Source organism: Oncorhynchus tshawytscha, linkage group LG28, assembly GCF_018296145.1.
Source record: "Oncorhynchus tshawytscha isolate Ot180627B linkage group LG28, Otsh_v2.0, whole genome shotgun sequence".
NCBI lineage: Eukaryota > Metazoa > Chordata > Actinopteri > Salmoniformes > Salmonidae > Oncorhynchus > Oncorhynchus tshawytscha.
In genome coordinates this window covers 23,110,981-23,138,461 of record NC_056456.1, presented here as the reverse complement: position 1 = coordinate 23,138,461, position 27,481 = coordinate 23,110,981, and the positions used below count along the sequence as shown (strand labels likewise).

Below are 27,481 nucleotides of genomic sequence, written 5' to 3'. Positions count from 1 at the left end.
AATGCGTCACTTTTTTCGGATTCTTAATTTCTGAACAAAACGTTTAATTTTGGGTTCTTGTCACCAGTCATGTGCACATTTAACCAGTGATGTAGCGCTATCATGTGGCCATGGTTTAACACTGCAAGGAGCTGAATTACAAACGCCTGTAATTTGCACCTTACTACTTCTATACAGTCTTTGCTAACTGGAAACAGAGAGAAAGAGGTGAAGCCATAGTATATACCAACATCTTTTCTGGAAAATAATTCTATATTTGTGAAAGTTGAAAGACAAACCAGGAACTCAAGTTTGTATTTTGGAATTTAGCTTACATCATGAGATCAACATGCTATTTTATGTTTCTATAATGCCTCTGTACAGTTTATTCTACTTGCGGAACTACATTTTCTTAGAAGAGCGAAAAAAATCGCAACAATAAAATACAAGAGAATAACCGTAGCCTAAAATATAATAAAAATAAAAACCGTAGCCTACAGTGTGTAGATTGCCCAAGTGCTGGTCTAAGGTCGGTTTTGCGTTATGACCTGTGAATGAAAAAGTAATACAAAGTTTAGATGTACAACTGGTCCTACGTCTGTGCCTGGGAGCTCCCGCGGAAACTGGCACGAAGAAGAAGAAGGAAGTGGAATTACGTTTGTTGTCACGGTCACATGCTCAAGTCAAGCTCGATCAGCTGACTGCATCCCTTCCCTTTTGATGGATAGATTTCCCTTCCTCAGTTGAACGATTTTGGGGTTATTCAGGCCATTCGACGTCAATTGTAAAGACAAAACTGAAGGTAGCATAGTGAGATAGTCCGGAAAATATCGCGGTTTGGGTGATAATGAACGGACACGCCATTCTCTACACCGGGGTCACTTTGGCCTTCTGGAGTACCATTCTCATCGTCGGTAAGAACGTTTTAGCTACATTTGCTAGCTAGGGTAATGGGGTTAATGATGATGGTAAATATATATAATGCATTTTGTAAATATATTCCTTTCATTCATTTGATTGTATATGTTTGTGTCGTGCTTCACAGGCCGTGCTGATTGCCAGCTAACGTAAGCCTGTTGCGATAGCTAGCGGCAACGGCGTAAACTCATCTGGGTCTGCAGTGATGTGCTAGCTTGGTAATAGCTAGCCTGTCTGACAAATAGAGCTAACTAACTTCCTTGAATTATATGTTGTGCACCTTTGGCACTGTCGTCCAAAGGGTAGATTATCTAGCTATTCGTATGTAAGAATTAGACTAAACGTGTATGGAAGTAACGTTATAGCTAGCATATCACTGCAGAGTCAGTAGTCTGATTAATCAGACTGTAATACACAATTCATTGGTGTATAGACAGCCTGACGCTAATGCATGCGAAGTCGGGTTAATGTTAATAGAATTACATTTAAACTTACTCTACCGGGTGTCCTTCAACTACTCGAAATTTGAAACAAAATAGCCACATGAACGTAACCGGTAGAGTAAGTTTTAAATGTACAGTCCATTTTATTCGACATTCTGCCTTGTAAGCATTTACACGATTTGGTAGGCATTAACCTCAGGCCATATGTACATTAATTAATTGTGTTGTACAGCATGATTAATCAGACTAGAGAGCCAGATAGTTAGCTAATGTTCGACTGCATAAGGCTACCCTGCACTAAAACTTTTTAAAAGCATACTGCTAAGTATAGAACATTCTGTTAGTTACATCATTTATAATTGCCATAGTTATCTAGCTCACTTGCTTGGCTGCTAGAGTAAGGAAAATGGGAACTGAAACACTTGTCATGTGGGGGTGAGCTATCACACTTCTGACACTTAATAATTTCTGACACATTTTTGTTCTGCAGCTTTGTGTGTACTGTTACTGAACTGTACTGCAACACACACACACACATGCATAAACCAATGAAAATGTTTGCATACTTTGCAATGCATAACCTGGATTGGTGCTTTTTTCAGGTATTTGCTACACGATCTTTGACCTTGGATTCCGCTTTGATGTGGCATGGTTAGTATGACACACAATCCCTTGTCTTAGAACATCATATTATAGACGTACGAATAGAAATCTGTTTTATATTCTGAGCCTGGTGCTGATTACTGGTGGTAACATTTCAGAATACAGTCGGGTGTTTTTTTTCCCCCCACCCAAAAATCTTAGCCTAGGCTAGATCATGGAACGTTTGATTTTCATGGTGAAATTGTGCTCTCTCTCTCCCACAGGTTTTTGACAGAAACCTCGCCCTTCATGTGGGCGAACCTTGGAATTGGCTTGGCCATCTCGCTCTCTGTTGTTGGAGCTGCTTGGTGAGTACTCTTCAATTCCCCCTGAGTGTTTCTTTGGAAAAGATAGTCCCGTTTTGAATTTGGAATAGAGAAGTTGTTAAATTAGACTTGAAAATTGAAATAGCAACTAGTGTCTTGTCCCCATCCTATTCCCCTTTCCATGTAGGCTATATTTCTCCTCTTGTATGGCATGTTCTTTTAATGTTTACAGTGGGGCAAAAAAGTATTTAGTCAGCCACCAATTGTGCAAGTTTCATCATAGATACACTTCAACTATGACAGACAAAATGAGAAAAAAAATCCAGAAAATCACAATGTAGGATTTTTTATGAATTTATTTGCAAATTATGGTGGAAAATAAGTATTTGGTCACCTACAAACAAGCAAGATTTCTGGCTCTCTCAGACCTGTAACTTCTTCTTTAAGAGGCTCCTCTGTCCTCCACTCGTTACCTGTATTAATGGCACCTGTTTGAACTTGTTATCAGTATAAAAGACACCTCTCCACAACCTCAAACAGTCACACTCCAAACTCCACTATGGCCAAGACCAAAGAGCTGTCAAAGGACACCAGAAACAAAATTGTAGACTTGCACCAGGCTGGGAAGACTCAATCTGTAATAGGTAAGCAGCTTGGTTTGAAGAAATCAACTGTGGGAGCAATTATTAGGAAATGGAAGACATACAAGACCACTGATAATCTCCCTCGATCTGGGGCTCCACGCAAGATCTCACCCCGTGGGGTCAAAATGATCACAAAAATCACAGAACCACACGGGGGGACCTAGTGAATGACCTGCAGAGAGCTGGGACCAAAGTAACAAAGCCTACCGTCAGTAACACACTACGCCGCCAGGGACTCAAATCCTGCTGTGCCAGACGTGTCCCCCTGCTTAAGCCAGTACATGTCCAGGCCCATCTGAAGTTTGCTAGAGAGCATTTGGATGATCCAGAAGAAGATTGGGAGAATGTCATATGGTCAGATGAAACCAAAATATAACGTTTTGGTAAAAACGCAACTCGTTGTGTTTGGAGGACAAAGAATGCTGAGTTGCATCCAAAGAACACCATACCTACTGTGAAGCATGGGGATGGAAACATCATGCTTTGGGGCTGTTTTTCTGCAAAGGGACCAGGATGACTGATCCGTGTAAAGGAAAGAATGAATCGGGCCATGTATCGTGAGAGTGAAAACCTCCTTCCATCAGCAAGGGCATTGAAGATGAAACGTGGCTGGGTCTTTCAGCATGACAATGATCCCAAACACACCCCCCCGGGCAACGAAGGAGTGGCTTCGTAAGAAGCATTTCAAGGTCCTGGAGTGGCCTAGCCAGTCTCCAGATCTCAACCCCATAGAAAATCTTTGGAGGGAGTTGAAAGTCCGTGTTGCCCAACAACAACCCCAAAACATCACTGCTCTAGAGGAGATCTGCATGGAGGAATGGGCCAAAATACCAGCAACAGTGTGTGAAAATCTTGTGAAGACTTACAGAAAATGTTTGACCTCTGTCATTGCCAACAAAGGGTATATAACAAAGTATTGAGAAACTTTTGTTATTGACCAAATACTTATTTTCCACCATAATTTGCAAATAAATTCATAAAAAATCCTACATTGTGATTTTCTGGATTTTTTTTCATCTCATTTTGTCTGTCATAGTTGAAGTGTACCTATGATAAATTACAGGCCTCATCTTTTTAAGTGGGAGAACTTACACAATTGGTGGCTGACTAAATACTTTTTTGCCCCACTGTATACTAAATTGTGTCCTTGTTTTACAGGGGTATTTACATCACAGGTTCCAGTATCATAGGAGGTGGTGTAAAAGCACCACGGATTAAAACAAAAAATCTGGTCAGGTAAGCTATTAAAAAGGGAATGGAACCAGTCCCCCCCCTTCCCCCAATAACAGCTAATTTTATATTTCCCTCTCCCCACTCAGACCACTTAAAGACAGTCCTATCAAAATTCTTGCTTGAGAACTTGCACTTGCTAAGAAGCATTTTTTTCTTTTGACCATTTTAAAGCTACAATATGTAACTTTTTGGGTGACCTAACCAAATTCACATTGAAATGTGAGTTATATTTTTTTAAGCAAGTCTAAGAAGGGAGACCTGTTCTATATGTGCTATTTCTGTGCTTCCCGTTCTGAAGTTTTTTTTTTGCATCTATTTCGGTTTTGTACACCAGCTTTAAACAGCTGAATATACACTTGGTTCTGGAAAATATATTTCAGTGGTTTAGATGGTACAATGATTCTCTACAACAATGACTGCTTGTTTTGTCACAAACTGAAATTACGTGAACTATTTGAATTTAGGCAACCAGGAAATGGCAGAGAGATGTGTGCATAGTGCACCTTGAAGATATATTCGGTAGTACTGGCACTGAACACAGGGGTGCCATTTTTAAACCCTACAGAGCTTTTGAAATGAGAAGGTTAGCAATGCTTACAAGTAAAATCCCATAGAGAATGCTTATGAACACATTGTGAAAATGTCTAGTTTCTGACCTAAGTATTTGCAGGACAGACATCCCAGCCCATAAAGTTAAACAAGTAACTAAAAAAATGCTACTCAGCTTGCTGCATGCACAAAACAAATATTAGGCCGTGAGGCTCCTGATCCAGGATTCTCTGCTTTTACCAAGTGACGCTTGGTTTTGGAAGAAGATGGCCATGTAGCTAAGTGCTTAACTAGCTACTAAATAGCAAACCAAATGCACAACTGCAGAGCATTTAACACATTTTAGACAGTTAACTTGATCATTTTAAGATATCTTGCTTGTAAACATTTAGTTGTGATTTCTATACAGTAACTAGATCACCTGGCATGTGCTGCACAACAGTGAGTGACTCACAAGGGTCTCTTGACATTGTGTGCTTGTAAACAAACACCACGAGACTGGGGACTACTGGTAAACTTCATAATGAAAAATGATGTAACAGTTGAAATGAAGAACACAATCTTCTATGTCTCCTAACGTATTGAACAAGTTGACTGCAGGTATTTACTTCAAAAGTAGCTACAAATATTCACATGTATTAAGACTTCAAATAAATAGTTTTGAAGGTATAGAAAAACTATACTGGGACTATTTCCAAATACCCTGCTATATGGTCTACCACTCAAGACTACACAATAAGGTACTTAATTGTTACCCAGAAATGATTTGATATTGGGATAAAAACAGCTCCATTGGGCTTTTTAAGATGAATGCATTAACTGTAAGTTGCTCTGGATAAGAGCGTCTGCTGAATGACTAAAATGTAGAATCTGTGTTGTGGACCGGTTTCACAGACTCAGATTAAACCTAGTCCTGGACTAAAAAGCATGGTCAATGGAAAATGCTTTTTAGTCAATGTCTGGATCTAAGAAACAGGCCTTGTGTGCTTTCTGTGTAGGCATAAAACTTGTATATCTGTATGTGCGTACTGTTTTAAGTTTGCATCTTTCCGATCAATATACTACAAATGTAATTATGCTGTGGTTGTCTCCTCCCATCCAAAGCATTATCTTCTGTGAGGCTGTAGCCATCTATGGGATCATCATGGCGATCGTTATAAGTAACATGGCAGAGGTAAGCAAGAGCGGGATGGCATACTTTGATCATCATTTGTGCCCTTTTTTACATGTTCACTAGTGATTATGGTGATTGCATTCCAAATGGCACCCTATTCCCGAGTGTAGTACTTTTGACGAGAGCCTGGTCAGACAGTGCATGACTGTATATATCGAATAAGGTGCTATTTGGGACTGAAGTTGTGGCTCCTAATTGTAGCCTTTTACATAGGACATCTTGGAGTAGAGCTCTGAATCTCCCTGGTGTGTGATAATGTAGTAGACAGCACAAATGTAATTATTTCTTTACATCTCTTTTTATAGAGCTTTAGTGGCACCACACCAGAGACCATTGGGGCAAGGAACTACCAAGCAGGTAAGAAATTAATGGTTGGTGGGTGTTGCTTAGCCTCGTCCCAGATCTGTCTCCTCTTGCCAACTCCATTGTGAAGATTGAAAACCACAGCATTGTTTGGCATGATGAGTTAGCTTGATAGCACAAACACACTGGTGCTCAGGCGAGGTTTTGATCGGCACCAGTCCTTAAAGTCCAATAGGATAAAGGCAGGCACAAGTAAAGTAGGCACGTCTTGCCATTGGCTTAGTTAAACAGTGCAATGCTAACATACAGCTGAAGGAAATGCTGTGCTCTTGTGCTTTCGTTCTCTCCTAACAGGCTACTCCATGTTTGGCGCTGGTCTTACTGTGGGATTCTCCAACCTCTTCTGTGGCATCTGTGTTGGCATTGTTGGTAGTGGGGCCGCCCTGGCAGATGCTCAGAATGGCAGCCTCTTTGTTAAAATCCTTATTGTGGAAATCTTCGGCAGTGCAATTGGGCTATTTGGAGTGATTGTGGCCATCTTGCAGGTAACCCCCCCCATTGGTTCAATAGCATCATATTCTATCATATTCCGTATCTGATTGCCTCAACCAAGTATATGTTTGCATTTTTGTTTTATTATTACATACTTGATCAAATGTCTTTTCTTGTAGACGTCGAAAGTAAAAATGGGTGACTAGAAGATTCATCTTCAATATGACAAGATCAATGGAAGACAAAGCTGGACAAGCAGATGGATTGTGTAAATACATAGTAAATTATTTAAATGTATTTTTTGTCTGATTGTTTTGAACCATAATTTGCTGAAGAGTGACATATTTGCACCATTTTGTCTTAAAGGAATGCAGCCAAATGGTTAGATTAAACTGCAGGTGTTTAAGACAAAATCCTGTCCCCTTTGAATACAATTGGTCTTCATGGTATAGTGGTACATATAATTAATCTCTAGAAAACCTGGCTTTCCCCACGTACGTTTACTGTTGTATCAATCTATCACAATTGAAAGGGCCACTAGACATTTAGGGAATGTATTTCGTAGTCGGGACATTCTTTCAAAATATATTTGATTTCATAAAACATCTGTATAGGATTTGTTACCCGTGATCAATCATGGAATGCCACTATTTAACATCTAAGGTTCCCAAGTTTGGTTTGACATGCATATGGTTTCTCTGGTGGTGGACATGCTTGCTGTTTTGTTCATTACATGGAAGTGAAACATTTCAACGATGTCGTAATTTGTATTGAATGCCTGTAAAAATGTGTTTGTAGTATTTGAACTGTTTGTATGCAAAAGTCGTAATGAATAACAAAGCAAATGATTATATTTATGACTGATGTAATCTGTGTTTCCACTAGTTTCAGTTACGGTATATTTTTCCATGACTGGTGTAAGTAACCTTTTCTGCAGTAACACAGAATGAATCAATATGTGTGGGTACAAGGGTGCTCTAAGGAGATATTACACTGAAATAGTAATTGTAGTTGGTCAGCTGTCATTATTCACTCTTGTTTTGATGTATGCATAACATTTTGGTAGGCACTCTTCAGTCCTGATTGGTTAAACATTTGCATTGTAAATTGTTGTGTGTACAGTATATATAAAGGGCACATGTCTGTTTCTTTGTGAAGCATGAGGGTGTTTACCATTCTGATGCAAGTGGTCTTTATCCATGGTGAGAACTGTTGCTGATGAATATAAGTATTATCTGATTTCAAGTGACCATAGATAATGTCTGTTTTCTCCTTCTCAGGTCTGTAATCCCCTGTAAACTATCCATCTGTGGAGAGTGAAATGTAGATGTTTTCCTCAAGACCAGTCAGTGTTTCCCCTTTATCCGTTTAGCAGCGGCGCACCGTAGAGATTTTATAATGTAGATATATATACCCCAAGACGACACCCTGCTCCCACTACCTCTGCCACCGCTGCTGAAGACCCCCACCCATTACTTCTGCCGCCACTGCTGAAAAATCTTAGGGGAAACGCTGCATGTACATTTTCTGCTTTTCTTCTGTTTTTTTTTGTCTTACTTAATTTTGAGTTTAAATGATCTGAGCTCCTTGTCTTTCCACTGCTGTGAATAGGCTGATATGCATACTCTTTTGGAGAGATGGTACTTGAACAGAACATCGGTAACAACTTTCTCAGACCAGTTGGCCTTTTACTTAGTCGTGATTTTGTTTGTCTTTAGTTTTTTTTTTTTTTTTCCTAATGAATTACGGTGTTACTGATAAGACAATTAGCTTTAGCCCTTAAATTAAAATAAACCCTAGAGTCTGACTTCCATTTTAATGTTCATAACATCCAACTTGCTGTGACCACGTAGTGTACTGCATTTGACCTGGGCCCTGATCAAAAGTAGTGCATTATAAGAAATAGGGTTCCATTTGGGTTGCATTTGACTGTATACTTATGGGGGTCTCCAACTGAGTGTTCCATCCTGTCATCACCAACCGTACATGTATAGTATTTTTAAAAATGTATGTAAAAGTTAATGGTATTTATCCATGGAGATGGAAGATTGTTTGGCTGATCCCTATTGCAAAAGGCCCAAAAAGATAATTTGAAATAGTATTTGGTGTGGGTTTCATACATTGATTCAGCTTTGTTCATTACTTTTGAGCATTTCTAAATGGACCTTTGGTGTAATACTGGGTTGGCCATCCTGGTCTTGGAGAGCCTCAGTGCTGAAGGGTTTAACTTGAATGGATAACATTTGGATTGAAAGTCCAACTTGTTGGTTTAAAAGTATGCTGCTTGAGAGATGGCCATGAATGCACATGGCTTACATTGAGGCCCTCTAGGTCCTTGGTTGGCCGCCTATTGTAGTGGTGTCATTCCTAATGTAAAGGAAGATTTCTAGATCATACTTCAGTGAGTGTTTAATATGTTGGTGTGGTGAATCCATTGTTTTGACATGTAGTAAAAGTGGGTCCTCTTTACTTCATAATTGTCCTTGAAAGAATAAAATATTCCAACCTGATCGTTCAATCAAATTAATCAAATGTATTTTATAAAGCCCTTTCTACGTCAGCTGTTGTCACAAATAGCTTTACAGATATGGGGCCTAGTGGCCAGGGAAAAACTCCCTAAGGGAAGACACCTAGAGTGGAACCAGCCTCGGGGAGGGCCGGGGGGTGACCAGTCCATTTCTGGCTGTACAGTGAGTAGTTGATTTTTTTTGTGTGTGGTTCTGTTATATTATTTATGTCAAAGTCCCACTCTTTGTAAATATTTTTTACCCACTAGATGGCGCTAGATAAGTATTTTTATATTTACCGGGGACCTATCACAGCGTATGCCTCTCCCTTAATGCTCATTTACAACATTTGAAAAAGTGGGGGGTGCTACATTTGGCATATTAATTCAATTACTTTTCTTGACTTTAGAAATATCAAGTTGTACCTCACAAGTGAGGTAATTATTTACATTTACTGTAGTCCTAGCTTTTAACTGCAGACTACTAGAGATGTGCAGTGCAATAATAGGACCTAGTTAAAGCTCCCTCTAGTGGCAGAATACACGGGTGTTTAGACTATCAGAGATCCCGTACTGAAGAGCGCGAGACCAGAGAGGAAGACGGAAAAAGAGAGGCTCTACTGCGCCCAAAATCTGTCCGCGCGAAAATGAGAGTTAAGCAGACCAAGTTGGGGAGTTTTTGTATGGGGGGCAATGAGTGTCGAATTTGTTGAAAATAAAAGTGAATTGATATTTTGATAGGTCAGGCTTATTTGATTGAATTGAAATTTGATCATGCTTAGGTTGTTACAAGTGTACCGATTAAAGTGTAATGCGCGTGACATTTGGATAAAAAAAAAAATCGTATCGGAGTTGTGACTGTTGTTCACACGCGTATCTGCCCTCTCATTGGCTAGAATGTTCCCATCTGATCTCGCCTCCTCCCACCTGCCTTTCGCCTTTGTGGACATATATTTCCATTGTTAGAGCGGCCAGTCGACCATCTTGTCAATATAATAGATCATCTTCGGCGAGCGAAAACTGCTATAGACTCCTTTTTTGTCTTCATAGCCACATTAAAACGTAACGGACTGTCGGAATTAGGAAGGTAGAAGATTTACTACCCTATATTTGCCCTCCGTAAATAATCAAACAATGAGGCATTCATATCTCCCATGTCTGTTATATGGCAAAACGTTTTGATCAATGTGTCTGCACGAAAAATGAAATTACCGATTTATATAATCAGAAATAAATGAAACGCACTCCAGGCTTTATTAAGTGGATATTACGTGCCTTTTAACGAAAGAGAGCAGGTTTTCGTGAGGACTTTTTGTTATTTCATTTTTTAAAATGACATTTACAGATTTCATGTAAAAAGGTTGCTGCAACAACAAAGACCATGCATTCATAGGAGAGGAGGATTGCTTGCTACCTTAAGGTAAGAATAAATTATATTTCATTTGTTCATCACATTTCGTTCTTCAGTTTTTCTTGTATTTTTACATTTAGCCTGCCATTTGGATTCTTCTTTATTATCCTATACATCTGCATTTATCAACATGTATATGTTTACTGGTGGTTATTGATGTTTTATTGTACAATTTGCTTTGTTGTCATGCACATTTTGCTGAAGCATGCTGCTGCTAGACCCGCCATTCTACATGCATTTGCAACATCCCTTTTGTCAAGTGATCAAAACGTTCGACATTATTTCAACAACCCGAAAGGTCCTTTGATCAGCGATGGAACGATCCATCCGGGCAGCATGCAGCGAAGCTCTCATTCTGACAACTGTTATCTAGTTAGTTATAAGATGTTGACAAGTTGCTCAAATTATTATTTACTATCTACATAATAACTCGCGAAATACAGAGCTATTTCTATACGGCTGTTTTCATCTAGCTCTATAGGCTACAGTTAAACTCAAGTGAGATCAAGATGCAGCCTACATTGTTTGCTGAAGTTTTAGGCTACAAGCTATATAGCCCACATAGTGTAAAGTAGAGATCGCTATATCTTGATCAGAAACTGGTTTTCACATCAATGCTATGTATCCTCAGCATAGTTTTCCATGTCAAATGTACCCATTTCGAAATGCTTCTGTGTCATTATGTGCATTGATGCGATAGTGTTTGTAGGGCAAAACTGATCATGGATGCATTCACTTCGCTGAACTCTTATTTTGTACAAGTGGTTTCACTGACCTCACTTCAGTCAGTCAATGACAGGGTCATGATGAACTTTTCCGGGCTCAGGATAAATGAATAGAACCCACAATAACAGTGGTGGAAATGTGTTTTGCACAGTTGGGCTACTTTGCTCCAATTATATCCCTCCTGATCATAAACAAATCACAAAATAATCAGGAATAATATGTTGAGCACTATCTGATTTTGGTTTGTGCACCCTGTTGCAGTGGCCTTTGTGTATAGCAATGAATGTGGTCCATAGCCTGAGAGCCCACCCTCCAGGGTGGCCAAAGCCAACATGGTCACAGAGCGATTTGTATTATTCTGTACATAAATCTGAGAATCCCCGTTTGGTATGATAAGTTACGTTTCGTATGGTATGTAACAAATGACAATTTGTACAATATGCTACTAATTTGCAAAACGTATGATACAGCTGAAGTCAGAAGTTTACATACACCTTAACAAAATACATTTAAACTCAGTATTCCACAATTCCTGACATTTAATCCTAGTACAAATTCCCTGTCTTAGGTCAGTTAGGATCAACCCCTTATTTTAAGAATGTTAAATGTCAGAATAATAGCAGAGAGAAGGATTTATTTCAGCTTTTATTTCTTTCATCACATTCCCAGTGGGTCCGAAGTATACATACACTCAATTAGTATTTTGTGGCATTGCCTTTAAATTGTTTAACTTGGGTCCAGCGTTTCAGGTAGCCTTCCACAAGCTTCCCACAATAAGTTGGGTGAATTTTGGCCCATTCCTCCTGACAGAGCTGGTGTAACCAAGTCAGGTTTGTAAGGCCTCCTTGTTCGCACACACCTTTTCAGTTCTGCCCACACATTTTCTATATGATTGAGGTCAGGGCTTTGTGATGGCCACTCCAATACCTTGACTTTGTTGTCCTTAAGCCATCTTGCCACAACTTTGGAAGTATGCTTGGAGTCATTGTCCATTTGGAAGACCCATTTGCGGCCAAGCTTTAACTTAACTGATGTCTTGAGATGTTGCTTCAATATATCCACATAATGTTCCATCCTCATGATGCCATCTTTTTTGTGAAGTGCACCAGTCCCTCCTGCAGCAAAGCACCCCCACAACATGATGCTGCCACCTCCGAGCTTCACAGTTGGGATGGTGTTCTTCGGCTTGCAAGCATCCCCCTTTTCCCTCCAAACACAAAGATGGTAATTATAGCCAAACAGTTCTATTTTTGTTTCATCAGATCAGAGGACATTTCTTCAAAAAGTACAATCTTTATCCCCATGTGCAGTTGCAAACCGTAGTCTGGCTTTTTTATGGTGGTTTTGGAGCAGTGGCTTCTTCCTTGCTGAGTGGCCTTTCAGGTTTGTCGATATAGGACTCGTTTTACTGTGGATATATATACATTTGTACCTGTTTCCTCCAGCATCTTCACAAGGTCCTTTGCTGTTGTTCTGGGACTGATTTGCACTTTTCGCACCAAAGTACGTTCATCTCTAGGAGATAGAACGCGTCTTCTTCCTGAGTGGTATGACGGCTGCATGGTCTCATGGTGTTTATACTTGCGTACTGTTGTTTGTACAGATGAACGTGGTACCTTCAGGCATTTGGAAATTTCTCCCAAGGATGAACCAGACTTGTGGAGGTCTACAATTTGTTTTCTGAGGTCTTGGCTGATTTCTTTTGAGTTTCACATGATGTCAAGCAGAGACACTGAGTTTGAAAGTAGGCCTTGAAATAAATACACAGGTACACCTCCAATTGACTCAAATGATGTCAATTAGCCTATCAGAAGCTTCTAAAGCCATGACATAATTTTCTGGAATTTTCCAAGCTGTTTAAAGGCACAGTCAACTTAGTGTATGTAAACTTCTGGCCCACTGGAATTGTGATACAGTGAATTATAAGTGAAATAATCTGTCTGTAAACAATGGTTGGAAAAATTACTTGTGCCATGCACAAAGTAGATGTCCTAACCGACTTGCCAAAACTATAGTTTGTTATCAAGAAATTTGTGGAGTGGTTGAAAAACGAGATATAATAACTCCAACCTAAGTGTATGTAAACCTCCAACTTCAACTCTGTTACAAAGTCTAATTTGTTGTGCCAACTTTAACTAGGTGGCTAACGTTAGCTAGCTAGCTATAGTTACCTCTAGGGGTTAGGTTTAAGGGTTAAGGTTAGGGGAAGGGTTAGCTAAAGGGTTAGGCTTAGCTAACATACAAGTAGTTGCAAAGTAGCTAAAAGAGTAGGTTGTAGTTGCTAATTAGCTAAAGTTGCCTGTGATGAGATTCGAACGCACAACCTTTGAGTTGCTAGACGTTTGGATTATATGACCACCCATCCACCCCAACCAACCACCCTCCTTTTGTTTTTGTCTTAAGTAACTTTCTATCTTATGGAACCATAACAAACGTAAGATGTCATACTAATTTGAGGGTCCTGTATTTTCGTGTACTATGTTACATCTAGTTTATGTGACCAGTCTGTGAAAGCAGGTGAGGAGTGACTACTTCCTTAGGACTGCCATTCACTTAATGCCACTTGTTTCTTACACAACTGGATAGCCAAATATACAGTTGTGTAAGAATTTGGATCTGTGTTTGATAGACCCTTAGCATACTTGAACTAATGACCGTGCACGTTTAAAGTTGAAATGAATTACATTTGACTTCCGTGTAAAGAATAAGCCAGTGCTTTGTTCCTAGGATGCCTACAATTTAAATGTTGATTGTTCCTGGCAGTTTGTTTGCGAAGGAGTGTTCTATTCTTTCAGGTTAATTCAATGTTGAGTTTTGTTGTCATGGGAACAGCCAGACCTGAGCAACAAAGGTGGCAGTTGGAGAGGACTGCTTTGCTCTATACATTGACTTGGTGTTTTGTCTAAAACCCAGCCTATTCAGAGCTGTACATTGTGTTTCATTCAAAATCTCAAAGGATGTGTCCTTGCATACACTGATTAAACTACAGTCTGAGAGCGATAGGTTCACTTTAAAATAAGGATAGTGTGGATCAATACAGATGGGAGTAATCATTAATTGCATTGTATTGCAAAGCCCAATTTTTTCAAACCAAATTATTAATGACGGCATGGCACTTAAAAAATATGTGCTATGGTAGTTATTGTTTGGTTTGTAAAGAAACACTTTTTAGCTCATTATAGACATACAGCCCATAATATCCCCTATCGGTGTTGTAGTAGATTTTAGTTTGTTGCTGTAGTGTTTAACAGAGAATCAAAACTGCCCAAAACCTATCCTGAATCCCAGGCTGTCCCCATAAAACCTTCCCTCCACCCAAGCACTCCATTTATTTTTTGGCTCTGGAGCCAAATGAGCAGCTCGATCTGAGGAAGCAGAGAGATAGGCAAGGCAAAGCAAGGCAAGGCAAGGCAAGGCAAGGCAAGGCAAACCTATATTTGATAGTGGAGAGACTTTAGAGCTTAGCAACTCTGGAGCATGGCCACAGAGGCCTTCTGTGCAGGCTATGTATTGAAATAGGCTAGCTACACACTGTGAAGATAGCAATCTCAATAGAAATATGGTAGAAATGCTTACAATCTCATGTAATGTATAATCAACATGTCATAATCAGTAATGTGTAGCACATGAAAGGAAACCCAGGGGTGATGTGATACCCCCTTGCACAGAGCAGAGATCTGGTGCATCCTACTGTCATTGTTGATGAATGTAATGTTGTCCCTTGAGTCAAAGCCAGCAGAACTGTATAGTACTGTACTATCATAAGAACCTTGGTGGGAGAACATCATGGGAATGTTCTAGTACAGTCAAATCAAATCAAATGTATTTATATAGCCCTTCTTACATCAGCTGATATCTCAAAGTGTTGTACAGAAACCCAGCCTAAAACCCCAAACAGCAAACAACGCAGGTGTAGAAGCACGGTGACTAGGAAAAACTCCCTAGAAAGGCCAAAATCTAGGAAGAAACTGAGAGGAACCAGGCTATGAGGGGTGGCCAGTGCCGGGTGGAGATTATAACAGAACATGGCCAAGATGTTCAAATGTTCATAAATGACCAGCATGGTCAAATAATAATATTCACAGTAGTTGTCAAGGGTGCAACAAGTCAGCACCTCAGGAGTACATGTCAGTTGGCTTTTCATAGCCGATCATTAAGAGTATCTCTACCGCTCCTGCGTCTCTAGAGAGTTGAAAACAGCAGGTCTGGGACAGGTAGCATGTCCGGTGAACAGGTCAGGGTTACATAGCCGCAGGCAGAACAGTTGAAACTGGAGGAGCAGCCCGGCCAGGTAGACTGGGGACAGCAAGGAGTGGTTGACAGTTTTGAGAATTAAACTAATATTAATTTTCACAAAGCCTGCTGCCTCAGTTTGTATGATGGCAATTTGCATATACTCCAGAATGTTATAAAGAGTGATCAGATGATTTGCAATTAATTGCAAAGTCCCTCTTTGCCATGCAAATTAACTGAATCCCCAAAAAACATTTCCACTTCATTTCAGCCCTGCCCAAAAGGACAAGCTGACATCATGTCAGTGATTCTCTCGTTAACACAGGTGTGAGTGTTGACAAGGACAAGGCTGGAGATCACTCTGTCATGCTGATTGAGGTCGAATAACAGACTGGATGCTTCAAAAGGAGGGTGGTGCTTGGAATCATTGTTCTTCCTCTGTCAACCATGGTTACCTGCAAGGAAACAAGTGCGGTCATCATTGCTTTGCGCAAAAAGGGCTTCACAGGCAAGGATATTGCTGCAAGTAAGATTGCACCTAAATCAACCATTTATCTGATTATCTGATCATCAAGAACTTCAAGGAGAGTGGTTCAATTGTTGTGAAGAAGGCTTCAGGGCACCCAAGAAAATCCAGCAAGCGCCAGGACGTCTCCTAAAGTTGATTCAGCTGCGGGATCGCGGCACCACCAGTACAGAGCTTGCTCAGGATTGGCAGCAGGCAGGTGTGAGTGCATCTGCACGCACAGTGAGGCGAATACTTTTGGAGGATGGCCTGGTTTCAAGAAGAGCATCAAAGAAGCCACTTCTCTCCAGGAAAAACACTAGGGACAGACAAATATTCTGCAAAAGTTACAGGGATTGGACTGCTGAGGACTGGGGTAAAGTAATTTTCTCTGATGAATCCCTTTTCCGGTTGTTTGGGGCATCCGGACAAAAGCTTGTCCGGAGAAGACAAGGTGGGCACTACCATCAGTCCTGTGTCATGCCAACAGTAAAGCATCCTGAGACCATTTATGTTGCTTCTCAGCCAAGGGAGTGGGCTCACTCACAATTTTGCCTAAGAACACAGCCATGAATAAAGAATGGTACCAACACATCCTCCGAGAGCAACTTCTCCCTACCATCCAGGAACAGTTTGGTGACGAACAATGCCTTTTCCAGCATGATGGAGCACCTTGCCATAAGGCAAAGGTGATAACTAAGTGGCGCTGGGAACAAAACATCGATATTTTGGGTCCATGGCCAGGAAAGTCCCCAGTCCTTAATCCCAATGAGAATTTGTGGTCAATCCTCAAGAGGCGGGTGGACAAACAAAAACCAACAAATTCTGACAAACTCCAAGCATTGATTATGCAAGAATGGTCTGCCATCAGTCAGGATATGGCCCAGATATGGCCCAGAAGTTAATTGACAGCATGCCAGGGTGGATAGCAGAGGTCTTGAAAAAGAAGGGTCAACACTGCAAATATTGACTCTTTGCATCAACTTCATGTTGTCCATGTCAATAAAAGCTTTTGACACTTATGAAATGCTTGTAATTATACTACAGTATTCCATAGTAACATCTGACAAAAATATCTAAAGACACTGAAGCAGCAAACGTTGTGGAAATTAATATTTGTGTCATTGTAAAAATGGCCACAACTGTACAATGGTAGTGCTTTGTTGATGCATAAATAACCTTGTTTAGTATTCAGATATTTATTTAATTTCTGGCTTGAATATTTGGCATGTAGCCTATGAATAATATTTGATTGGGATTTGATAGTAGCAGCATCACAGACCTTCCTTGACAAGAGTGTCTATCCGTTTTCCATTAGTTGAAATGTGAAACACGCAGTGTTTCTGACAAGGGTCAGCAGACTGAACTGTGCGTGTGCTCTGCTCCACAGTGTTGGTGGTAACCGGGCATGAGTGTGAAGTCTGATATCTGGGATCCTCTCCTCCAGCTGTGAGAACATATCTGTTATGTGATGTTACACAACATGGATTATTAAGAGTTGTTCCCCTTAAATGGCATCACTCTCTTTACCCCTCTGTGTTAATCTGTGTTGAGATGAGGGTGCTGGTGAAGGAGAATGATTTTGTTTCAGTGTATTGGTATTGGCCACCATGGCCAATTTTTTCAAACCAAACTATTAATGACTGCATGGCACTTAAGAAATATGTGCTATGATAGTTATTGTTTGGTTTGTAAAGAAACCCTCTTTCTTTACATACTCCTAGTAATAGCTCAAGCCCAAGTATCCACGCAACTTTCCTTTCCAGAAATAAAATATATATTATTAAATATATCTCGTTTGTACAGGGCTGTTAGTTTACATCTTCTATGCTGTGCAAGGTAGGCCTACCCCCCTCCAAGAGAGGTGTCTGTGTGTGTGTGCCAGTCAGAAGGTGAGGGGTGTTCCTTTCTCAGAGTGGTTAGCATGAGCATAATGCCATTCCAGGCAAGAGGGCAGTGACACACAGTTTGCCCCCTCACACCCCGTACTGTCTTTGTTTATCTAGTCTTTAGTCTCTTAGTCTTTTGACAAGCAACACCTCTGACTCCTGTAGGACTGACTCTATGGGCCTTGAGCCAGCAATGTGATGTTACATTTTACACAAAGCTATGCCAATTTGGACCAATAGTCTTATTAGATGTTCTGGAAAATGTGTTGTTTTAGCGTGATGTCTCGCCTTGTGAGGTGTTGATTTACTTAATGTTTGTTTTTGTATGCCTCTATGAATGCAGAATGCTGATGTAAGTCTATGAGCTTATATACATTGGTGGCATATCATTGAAGCACATTATTACACTGAAATAATAGCTCAAATGCAACGTGTTATTCATTAGAATAATATGCCCCACTCCCCCTTTACATTTTGTACTTTGCACGTTTTGTAAACCAACACACACTGTTCTGTTCTGTTCTATTATATTCTATCCTATCCACACCCATATCAGGTGGTGACTCACTGCATAATGGTGGAATCAATTTTCAACAATCTTTTTTATAAATCTAGAGATCTCATGCAATCAGGAGTATGTGGACATTTCGATCAAATCTACTCATGGTATTTTGAGTGACTCAGATCTCTGCAGTGCCTGTGTTTTGATGTGTTACCAAAACAGTGTCAATCCTTGTGTTTAGGAATGACTCCTGCCAACACATTTTCAATTACACTGCATTGTGTACAATGATTTACAGTGGCTTCAGTAAGTATTCACACCCATTGACTTTTTCCATATTTACAGCCGGAATTTAAAATGGATTAAATGTATATGTTTTGTCACTGCCCTGCATGTAATATCTCATAATGTCAAAATGGAATTATGTTTTTCAACATTTTTACAAATTATTGCAAAATGAAAACCTGAAATGGCTTCAATCAATAAGTATTTCTTATTGCAAGGAGTAAAAATGTGCTTAACAAGTCACATAATAAGTTAAATGGACTCACTCTATGTGCAATAATACTGATTTTTACTAAACATGATTTTTGAATGTGACTACCTCATCTATGTCCCCCGCACATACAATTATCTGTGAGGTCCCTCAGTCGAGCAGTGCGTTTCAAACACAGATTCAACCACAAAGACCAGGGAGGTTTTCCAATGCCTCGCAAAGAAGATCCAGGTGTGGAAAGCTCTTAGAGACTTACCCAGAAAGACCCACAGGTGTAATCCACAGGAGGTTGGTGGCACCTTAATTGGCGAGGATGGGCTAGTGGTAATGGCTGGAGCGGAACAGGTGGATTGTATCAAATAAATACATCACCCACATGCCATTCCATTTTCTCTATTCCAGCCATTATTATGAGCCGTCCTCCCCTCAGCAGCCTCCACTGGTGCAATCAACTCCAAAGATGCTCCTACAAAGTATTGACTGAGGGGTGTGAATACTTATGTAAATTAGATATTTCTGTATTTAATTTTCAATAAATGTGCAAATGTTCTAGAAACATGTTTTCACTTTGTCATTATGGGATATTGTGTGTAGATGGGTGAGAGAAAAAAATATATGTAATCCATTTTGAATTTAGGCTTTAATACAACAACATTTTGAATAAGTCCAGGGGTATGATTACTTTCAGAAGGCACTGTGTCTATATACACTAGATGACTGACAGGGGGCGCTGTGTTGAAGCCACCACACCTCCATCTTGGCACTCCCCCACCATTGTAAAACATACATTATATTTACAAAAGTATGTGGACAACACTTTAAAATTAGTGGATTCGGCTATTTCAGCCACACCCGTTGCTGACGGATGTATAAAATTGAACGCACAGCCATGCAATCTCCATAGACAAACATTGACAGTAGAATGGCCTAACTGAAGAGCTCAGCGACTTTCAATGTGGCACCGTCAAAGGATGCCACCTTTCCACCAAGTCATTTCGTCAAATTTCTGCCCTGCTAGAGCTGCCCCAGTCAACTGTGTTGTTATTTTGAAGTGTAAATGTCTAGGAGCAGCAACGACTCAGCCGTGAAGTGGTAGGCCACACAAGCTCACAGAACGGGACCGGCAAGTGCTGGAGCACTTAGTGCATTCAGACCCCTTGACTTTTTCCACATTTTGTTACATTGCAGCCTTATTCTAAAATGGATTAAATAAAACATATCCCACGTCAATCTACACAATGCCCAATAATAACAAATCAAAACAGGTTTTTAGAAACGTTTGCAAATATATTACAGATTATGCGTCCTGTTTCCATTCATCCTTGAAATGTTTCTACAACTTTATTGGAGTCCACCTATGGTAAATTCAATTGATTGGACATGATTTGGAAAGGCACATACCTGTCTACATAAGGTCCCACAGTTGACAGTGCATGTCAGAGCAAAAACAAAGCCATGAGTTCAAAGGAATTGTCCATATCTCTAGACCTGAAAATAGCTGTGCAGCAACACTCCCCATCCAACCTGAGAGCTTGAGAGCATCTGCAGAGAGAATGGGAGAAAATCTCCAAGTACAGGTGTGCCAAGCTTGTAGCGTCATACCCAAGAAGACTCACTGCTGTAATCTCTGCAAAAGGTGCTTCAACAAAGTACTGAGTAAAGGGTCTGAATACTTATGTAAATGTAAAATTCTGATAAATGTTTTGATATTTTTTATAAATTAGTTAAAAGACACCTAAAACCCTGTTTTTGCCTTGTCATTATGGGGTATTGTGTGTAGATTGATGAGGGGGGGGGGTGTAAATGATTTAATCAATTTTAGAATAATGCTGTAACGTAACAAAATGTGTAAAAGTAAAGTGGTCTGAATACTTTCTGAATCCACTCTATATATTTATTATTATTATATATTTTTTAAACAAAACTTTTTTTCACAAAACTAATGCACTGGGCCTTTAATCAGCCTTTATTCGAGAACCGATAAAGCCCCTCCACCCCTAAACTATGGATATGATTGTGTATGGTAATTAATACTAAACTGTCTTCACTATGCTATAAACATGATAATCAGTCGTCATTGTCACACGACACATATACAGTGCCTTCGGAAAGTATTCAGACCCCTTGACTTTTTCTGCATTTTGTTACGTTACAGCCTTATTCTAAAATTGATTGAATAAAAATAAAAACTCAGCAATCTACACACAACAACCCATCATGACAAAGTGAAAACAGGTGAGAGATTTTTGCGAATGTACTTAAACTACAAAACAGAAATACCTTATTTACATAACTATTCAGACCCTTTGCTATGAGACTCAAAATGGAGCTCAGGTGCATCCTGTTTCCATTGGTCATCCTTGAGATGTTTCTACAACTTGATTGCAGTCCACCTGTGGTAAATTCAATTGATTGGACATGATTTGTAAAGACACACGCCAGACTATATAAGATCCCACAGTTGACAGTGTATGTCAAAGATAAAACCAAGCCATGAGGTCGAAGGAATTGTCCGCAGAGCTCAGAGACAGGATTGTGTTGAGGCACAGATCTGGGTAAGGGTACCAAAACATTTTTGCAGCATTGAAGGTCCCCAAGAACACAGCGGCCTCTAACATTCTTAAATGGAAGACGTTTGGAGCCACCAATACGCTTCCTAGAACTGGCCACCCGGCCAAACTGAGCAATCAGGGGCGAAGGGCCTTGGTCAGTGTCACCTCCAGAACCTGATGGTGATACTGAAAGAGCTCCAGAGTGCCTTTGTTGAGATGGGAGAACCTTCCAGAAGGACAACCGTCTCTGCAGCACTCCACCAATCAGGCCTTTATGGTAGTGGCCAAGACGGAAGCCTCTCCTCAGTAAAAGACACATGACAGCCCGCTTGGAGTTTGACAAAATGCACCTAAAGACTCTCAGACCATGAGAAACAAGATTATCTGGTCTGATGAAACCAATATTAAACACTTTGATCTGAATGCCACGTGTCACGCCTTGCACCATCCCTACGGTGAAGCATGGTGGTGGCAGCATCATGCTGTGGGGATGTTTTTCAGCAGCAGGGACTGGGAAGTTAGTCAGGATCGAGGCAAAGATGAACGGAGCAAAGATCCTTGAGGAAAACCTGCTCCAGAGCGCTCATGACCTCAGACTGGGACGAAAGTTCACCTTCCAACAGGACAACGACCCTAAGCACACAGTCAAGACAATGCAGGATTGGCTTTGGGATCTTTCCTTGAGTGGCCCAGCGAGACCTGGACTTGAACCCGATCGAACATCTCTGGAGAGACCTGAAAACAGCTGTGCAGCAACACTCCCCATCCAACCCGACAGAGCTTCTGCAGAGAAGAATGGGAGAAACTCCCCAAATACAGGTGTGCCAAGCTTGTAGCGTCATACCCAAGAAGACTCAAGGCTGTAATCGCTGCCAAAGGTGCTTCAACAAAGTACTGAGTAAAGGGTCTGAATACTTATGTAAACATGATATTCAATTTTCTTTTTTATATACATTTTCAAGCATTTCTAAAAACGTGGTTTTTATTTATGAGAAAAAACAAAACAATTTAATCAATTTCAGAATACGGCCGTAACGTAACAAAATGTGGAACAAGTCAAGGGGCCTGAATGCTTTCCTAAGGTACTGTATTTCGTGCACCCTATTTTACTGCACAGATCATGTGAGAGAATTTACCTCAGCACTGTTATCAACGTAAAATGTGATTCTGTGAAGAACATGGGACCTACAGTTGGCATCAGAAAGATCTAAATCCACCCATACATTTCTTTCCCCTCACTGAGCATATAATGTACACTGAGTACACCAAACATTACAGACACCTTCCTAATATTGAGTTGCACCACCTTTTTGCCCTCAGAACAGCCTCAATTCGTCGGGGCAGGGACTCTACAAGGTGTCGAAAGTGTTCCACAGGAATGCTGGCCCATGTTGTCTCCAATGCTTTCCACAGTTGTGTCAAGTTGGCTGGATGTGTTTTGGATGGTGGACCATTCTTGATACACACGAGAACATGTTGAGCATGAAATCCAGCAGCGTTCCAGTTCTTGACTCAAACTGGTACGCCTGGAACCACACTGCCATACCCCGTTCAAAGGCACTTAAATATTTTGTCTTGCCCTCTGAATGGCACACATGCATAATCCTTGTCTCAATTGTCTAAAGGCTTAAAAATCCTTCTTTAACCTGTCTCCTCCCCTTCATCTACACTGATTGAAGTAGATTTAACAAGAGACATCAATAAGGGATCATAGCTTTTACCTGAATTCACCTGGTCATGGGAAGAGCAGGAACTCATAAATCCATGGGGACTTGTTTGTTGGAAACTGGCATATGACACAATGTTAAAGCTTTTTTTGAATGATTAGCCTAAGTTATAGTTTGATTGTTACAGATTTATACATTTGGTAAAACACACTAGCACTGCATGGTTTGTATGTTATTGAGGTGTCAAGCTAGAAATGCTCGAAGGCTACAGTTTTGCCCAATTTTATCAAGTGTAGAATATCTAATGCATATTTGATGAGGCCATGAGGGCTGGTTGGTGGGTTGCGCTAGGGCCCGTGGCCTTAGAGTAGAGCAAAGAGAAACTAGTGCTCGTCTAGGGTCCTACCCAAGTGTTTCCCCTTTAAAACGCAGCATTTGGAGATCTCCATCACAGCAGGGATGCTGTAACACATTTCTCTCTCTGACAACCTCTCATTACCATTTGAAAAATAATAGAAAGACAGAAATAACATAGTCACTCATCTATTAGTTCTTCTTTCAGCATCAGCTTTTCCCCAGCTGTGTTGACAAAAACGATTAAACAGTGAAGTTCTACTGCTTAAAGGCTATACTCTAAATATCTACTACTTAACCGTCTCTCTGCTGCTTAGGATTTGCCTTTGCTTTATATCATTATGTAATGTTACATAAAACATTGTCACCACTGAGTATTGTTAATCTATATGTCTCTTTACTAAGAAGTCAGCCACAAATCCTTGGTTTACGTTGGATCGCAAGAAACTCTGCAAGTGATGACTCACCTAATATTGGCAAATAAGTTGTCATGATTTGGGGCTACTGCTCTAGCTCTGTGTTAAGGCTTGTTTTAAAGCAGGGTTGGGCAAACATTTTGGCTCGAGGACCACATTGGGAAATTCCACATCCATGAAGGGTCCAACGTAGGTCTGCACAGATTTCTTTTGACTGATTTGTTCAACAAAATCAATTTGCGGGCCAGATAAAGGGCAGTTATTTAAAAAATATATAGGACCATTATCATTTCTACATAGTTTCTATACAGTTTTAGATGTTCAACTGTGGCCTGTAGTGTTTTTTTAAGCCAAAATAATAATTAAAAAAAATTGCAAAATCAACCACCCCTGTTCTAAAGTTGAAACACATCCATTGTAACATTACTGTGTAGGCCTAAGACAGATGTGACTGATTACAGTAATGTATGCAGAGTGGAGGTGACACCACAAACAAAAATGAGAGGGATTCAAAATTTGCTGCCAAATATGCCGATGCCAATAAAGTAGTATACAACTTATACTGGTCATTATCATTGTGTTGTTTATGGCTTAGTTTAGTTTTAATTTAGCTGTCACATTGGAGACGGGTCTGGTAGAGAGACTAACTAGCCCATAATGAATTATGCACCGACAGATTAACTGGGCGCCACATCAAGAGCCAGCACACTATTAAAATTTGAACATACATGCTGTACACATTTATTGCCACCATATTTCCAGGACTTTACTTTATTGGTGTGTCGGTTTAATCTAAAAGAGTTCTCAGCATCCATTTAGTGTCCAAGGGATAAGTTTAGTGTCCAAGGGATTTAGTGTCCAATATGGAATTAAATATTCACTAGACACCAGCCGTTTCTAAACAAGCATCTTGGTCCCATGTTGATATTCTCCAATGCTAAGGCCTGGTTTGCACTGTACATATAGGCCACTGTGTACATTATGTTGGCTTGTCTTTAATGTTAGTGAGAAAACTGATAAACTAGTGTGTGGGCTTTCAAAAGGCGAATTAAGCAATAAGGCCCGAGGGGGTGTGGTATATGGCCAATATACCACGGCTAAGGGCTGTTCTTAAGCACGACACAATGCAGAGTGCCTGGATACAACCCTTAGCCGTGGTATAATGGCCATATACCACACCACCTGAGGTGCCTTATTGCTATTGTGGACTGGTTACCAACTTAATTAGAACAGTAAAAATACATGTTTTGTCATACCCGTGGTTTACGGTATGATATGCCACGGCTATCAGCCAATCAGCATTCACGGCTCGAACCACCCAGTTTATAATCTGTTTTTGACGTGATGCTGGTTAACAGTGTGGTGCAGTATCTGTCATAATTGAGTCTTAATGTAGAGATGAAAAGGCATCTAAAGCTTTCACCAACTAGCCTTGTCCTTGTCCTGAATATTTTAGTATTAGTACTGGACTATTGCACTTTGAAACAGCATTTGCCATTCAAATTGAAATAGAGGCTCTTCGTCAAGTCAGTTTACCACAGAACTTGGAACTACACAGGTCAGTCAAATAATAAATAATTTGGTGGGTGCTTAGATTTGTTCTGTTTTACACATGCGCAAGTGTGTATTATACGTATGTGTAAAATGGAAATGTGTTTTTTTGCATATCCCAACTTCCCCTGAGACACCTTCGGAGATTGGGGTCACGGCCAGGGTCAGCCATTATCAATGGCAACCCTGGAGCAATTAGGTTAAGTGCCTTGCTCCGAAGGGCATATTGGCAGATTTTTCACCTTGTTGGCTGGGTAATTCGAACTAGCGACCTTTTGTTTACTGACCTAATAGGTAGGCTACCTTAATTTGACCAGTTTCTCACAGCAGGAAAATGATCCTGCAGCAACAGGAAATGTGAATTATTGTGTGGATTTTAATGAATTAAACATTTTGTTGATACGTTTTTAGTTGGGGCAAATGGAAATTAGGGCAAATGGAAATTAAACTTTAGAAGCATTTTCAAACCTCGATTACACAACAAGTTTGCTTTCCTGTTGTGCAGGACTTTTTCTGCAACAACAGGGTGATCAAATTAAGATCCTACGTCTATACGCCATCTAAAAAAAACTCATTAAACACACACCACCACTGTATTGTTTTTGTGTGCTTGTCTGTGAGAAAATCAATGAGTGAGACCCGGCCTGGTGAGATAGAGTTGGGTCTGACATTGACAGTGGCGTTCCATCCCACCGCCCTCCCTCCACATTGCACCTGGGTAATCTATCTGCTAGGCTAGAGCCAGGCAGTCATCTTTGATATCTGGTACTTTCCCCATGATGTTTCCACCTGTGATTCTGCCAGGGGAGAGAACAGAGAGTCCAGTCAAGCCATTTTATTATAAATGTTTTTCAAATCACGTTGTTGGGTGGAGTAGGTTGCTTTTGGTTTATTCCTTGATGTTTATTTTCTTGGAAAGATGTACAGTGGGGCACAAAAGTATTTAGTCAGCCACCAATTGTGCAAGTTCTCCCACTTAAAAAGATGAGAGAGGCCTGTAATTTTCTTCATAGGTACACTTCAACTATGACAGACAAAATGAGAAGAAAAAAATCCAGAAAATCACATTGTAGGATTTTTTATGAATTTATTTGCAAATTATGGTGGAAAATAAGTATTTGGTCAATAACAAAAGTTTATCTCAATACTTTCAGTGATCAATACTCAATACTTTCAGTGATCAGTGATGTTTTGGGGCTGTTGCTGGGCAACACGGACTTTCAACTCCCTCCAAAGATTTTCTATGGGGTTGAGATCTGGAGACTGGCTAGGCCACTCCAGGACCTTGAAATGCTTCTTACGAAGCCACTCCTTCGTTGCCCGGTCGGTGTGTTTGGGATCATTGTCATGCTGAAAGACCCAGCCACGTTTCATCTTCAATGCCCTTGCTGATGGAAGGAGGTTTTCACTCAAAATCTCACAATACATGGCCCCATTCATTCTTTCCTTTACACGGATCAGTCGTCCTGGTCCCTTTGCAGAAAAACAGCCCCAAAGCATGATGTTTCCACCCCCATGCTTCACAGTAGGTATGGTGTTCTTTGGATGCAACTCAGCAATCTTTGTCCTCTAAACACGACGAGTTGAGTTTTTACCAAAAAGTTATATTTTGGTTTCATCTGACCATATGACATTCTCCAAATCTTCTTCTGGAGCATCCAAATGCTCTCTAGCAAACTTCAGACGGGCCTGGACATGTACTGGCTTAAGCAGGGGGGCACGTCTGGCACTGCAGGATTTGAGTCCCTGGCGGCGTAGTGTGTTACTGATGGTAGGCTTTGTTACTCTGGTCCCAGCTCTCTGCAGGTCATTCACTAGGTCCCCCCGTGTGGTTCTGGGATTTTTGCTCACCGTTCTTGTGATCATTTTGACCCCACGGGGTGAGATCTTGCGTGGAGCCCCAGATCGAGGGAGATTATCAGTGGTCTTGTATGTCTTCCATTTCCTAATAATTGCTCCCACAGTTGATTTCTTCAAACCAAGCTGCTTACCTATTGCAGATTCATTCTTCCCAGCCTGGTGCAGGTCTA

The 27,481-nt window shown here is 40.5% G+C and overlaps 2 protein-coding genes across 3 annotated transcripts in view; both read left to right on the top strand.

Annotated features, from left to right (window-relative positions):
• The first annotated feature begins 634 nt into the window (after positions 1–634).
• LOC112227379 (V-type proton ATPase 21 kDa proteolipid subunit) lies at positions 635–9,153 on the top strand. 2 transcript variants are annotated; one of them, XR_006080193.1, is made up of 9 exons: positions 635–893; positions 1,943–1,991; positions 2,207–2,290; positions 4,051–4,128; positions 5,779–5,848; positions 6,154–6,205; positions 6,506–6,696; positions 6,823–6,911; positions 7,924–9,153. XR_006080193.1 is itself a non-coding variant. In XM_042307999.1 (8 exons), exons 1-8 carry the CDS (start codon positions 827–829, stop codon positions 6,847–6,849), a joined length of 618 nt encoding a protein of 205 aa, XP_042163933.1. In that variant the 5' UTR covers positions 635–826; the 3' UTR covers positions 6,850–9,153. The 2 variants fall into 2 exon arrangements, 1 of the variants encoding a protein (XP_042163933.1); XM_042307999.1 differs by having other exon boundaries at positions 6,823–9,153.
• A 987-nt stretch (positions 9,154–10,140) lies between these two features.
• Positions 10,141–27,481, top strand: part of b4galt2 (UDP-Gal:betaGlcNAc beta 1,4- galactosyltransferase, polypeptide 2) — a 137,863-nt gene continuing 120,522 nt past the window's right edge. Inside the window, exon 1 of the mRNA XM_024391634.1 lies at positions 10,141–10,569. The gene's annotated coding sequence lies outside the window, so the exon portion shown is untranslated. The remainder of the gene's footprint in view (positions 10,570–27,481) is intronic.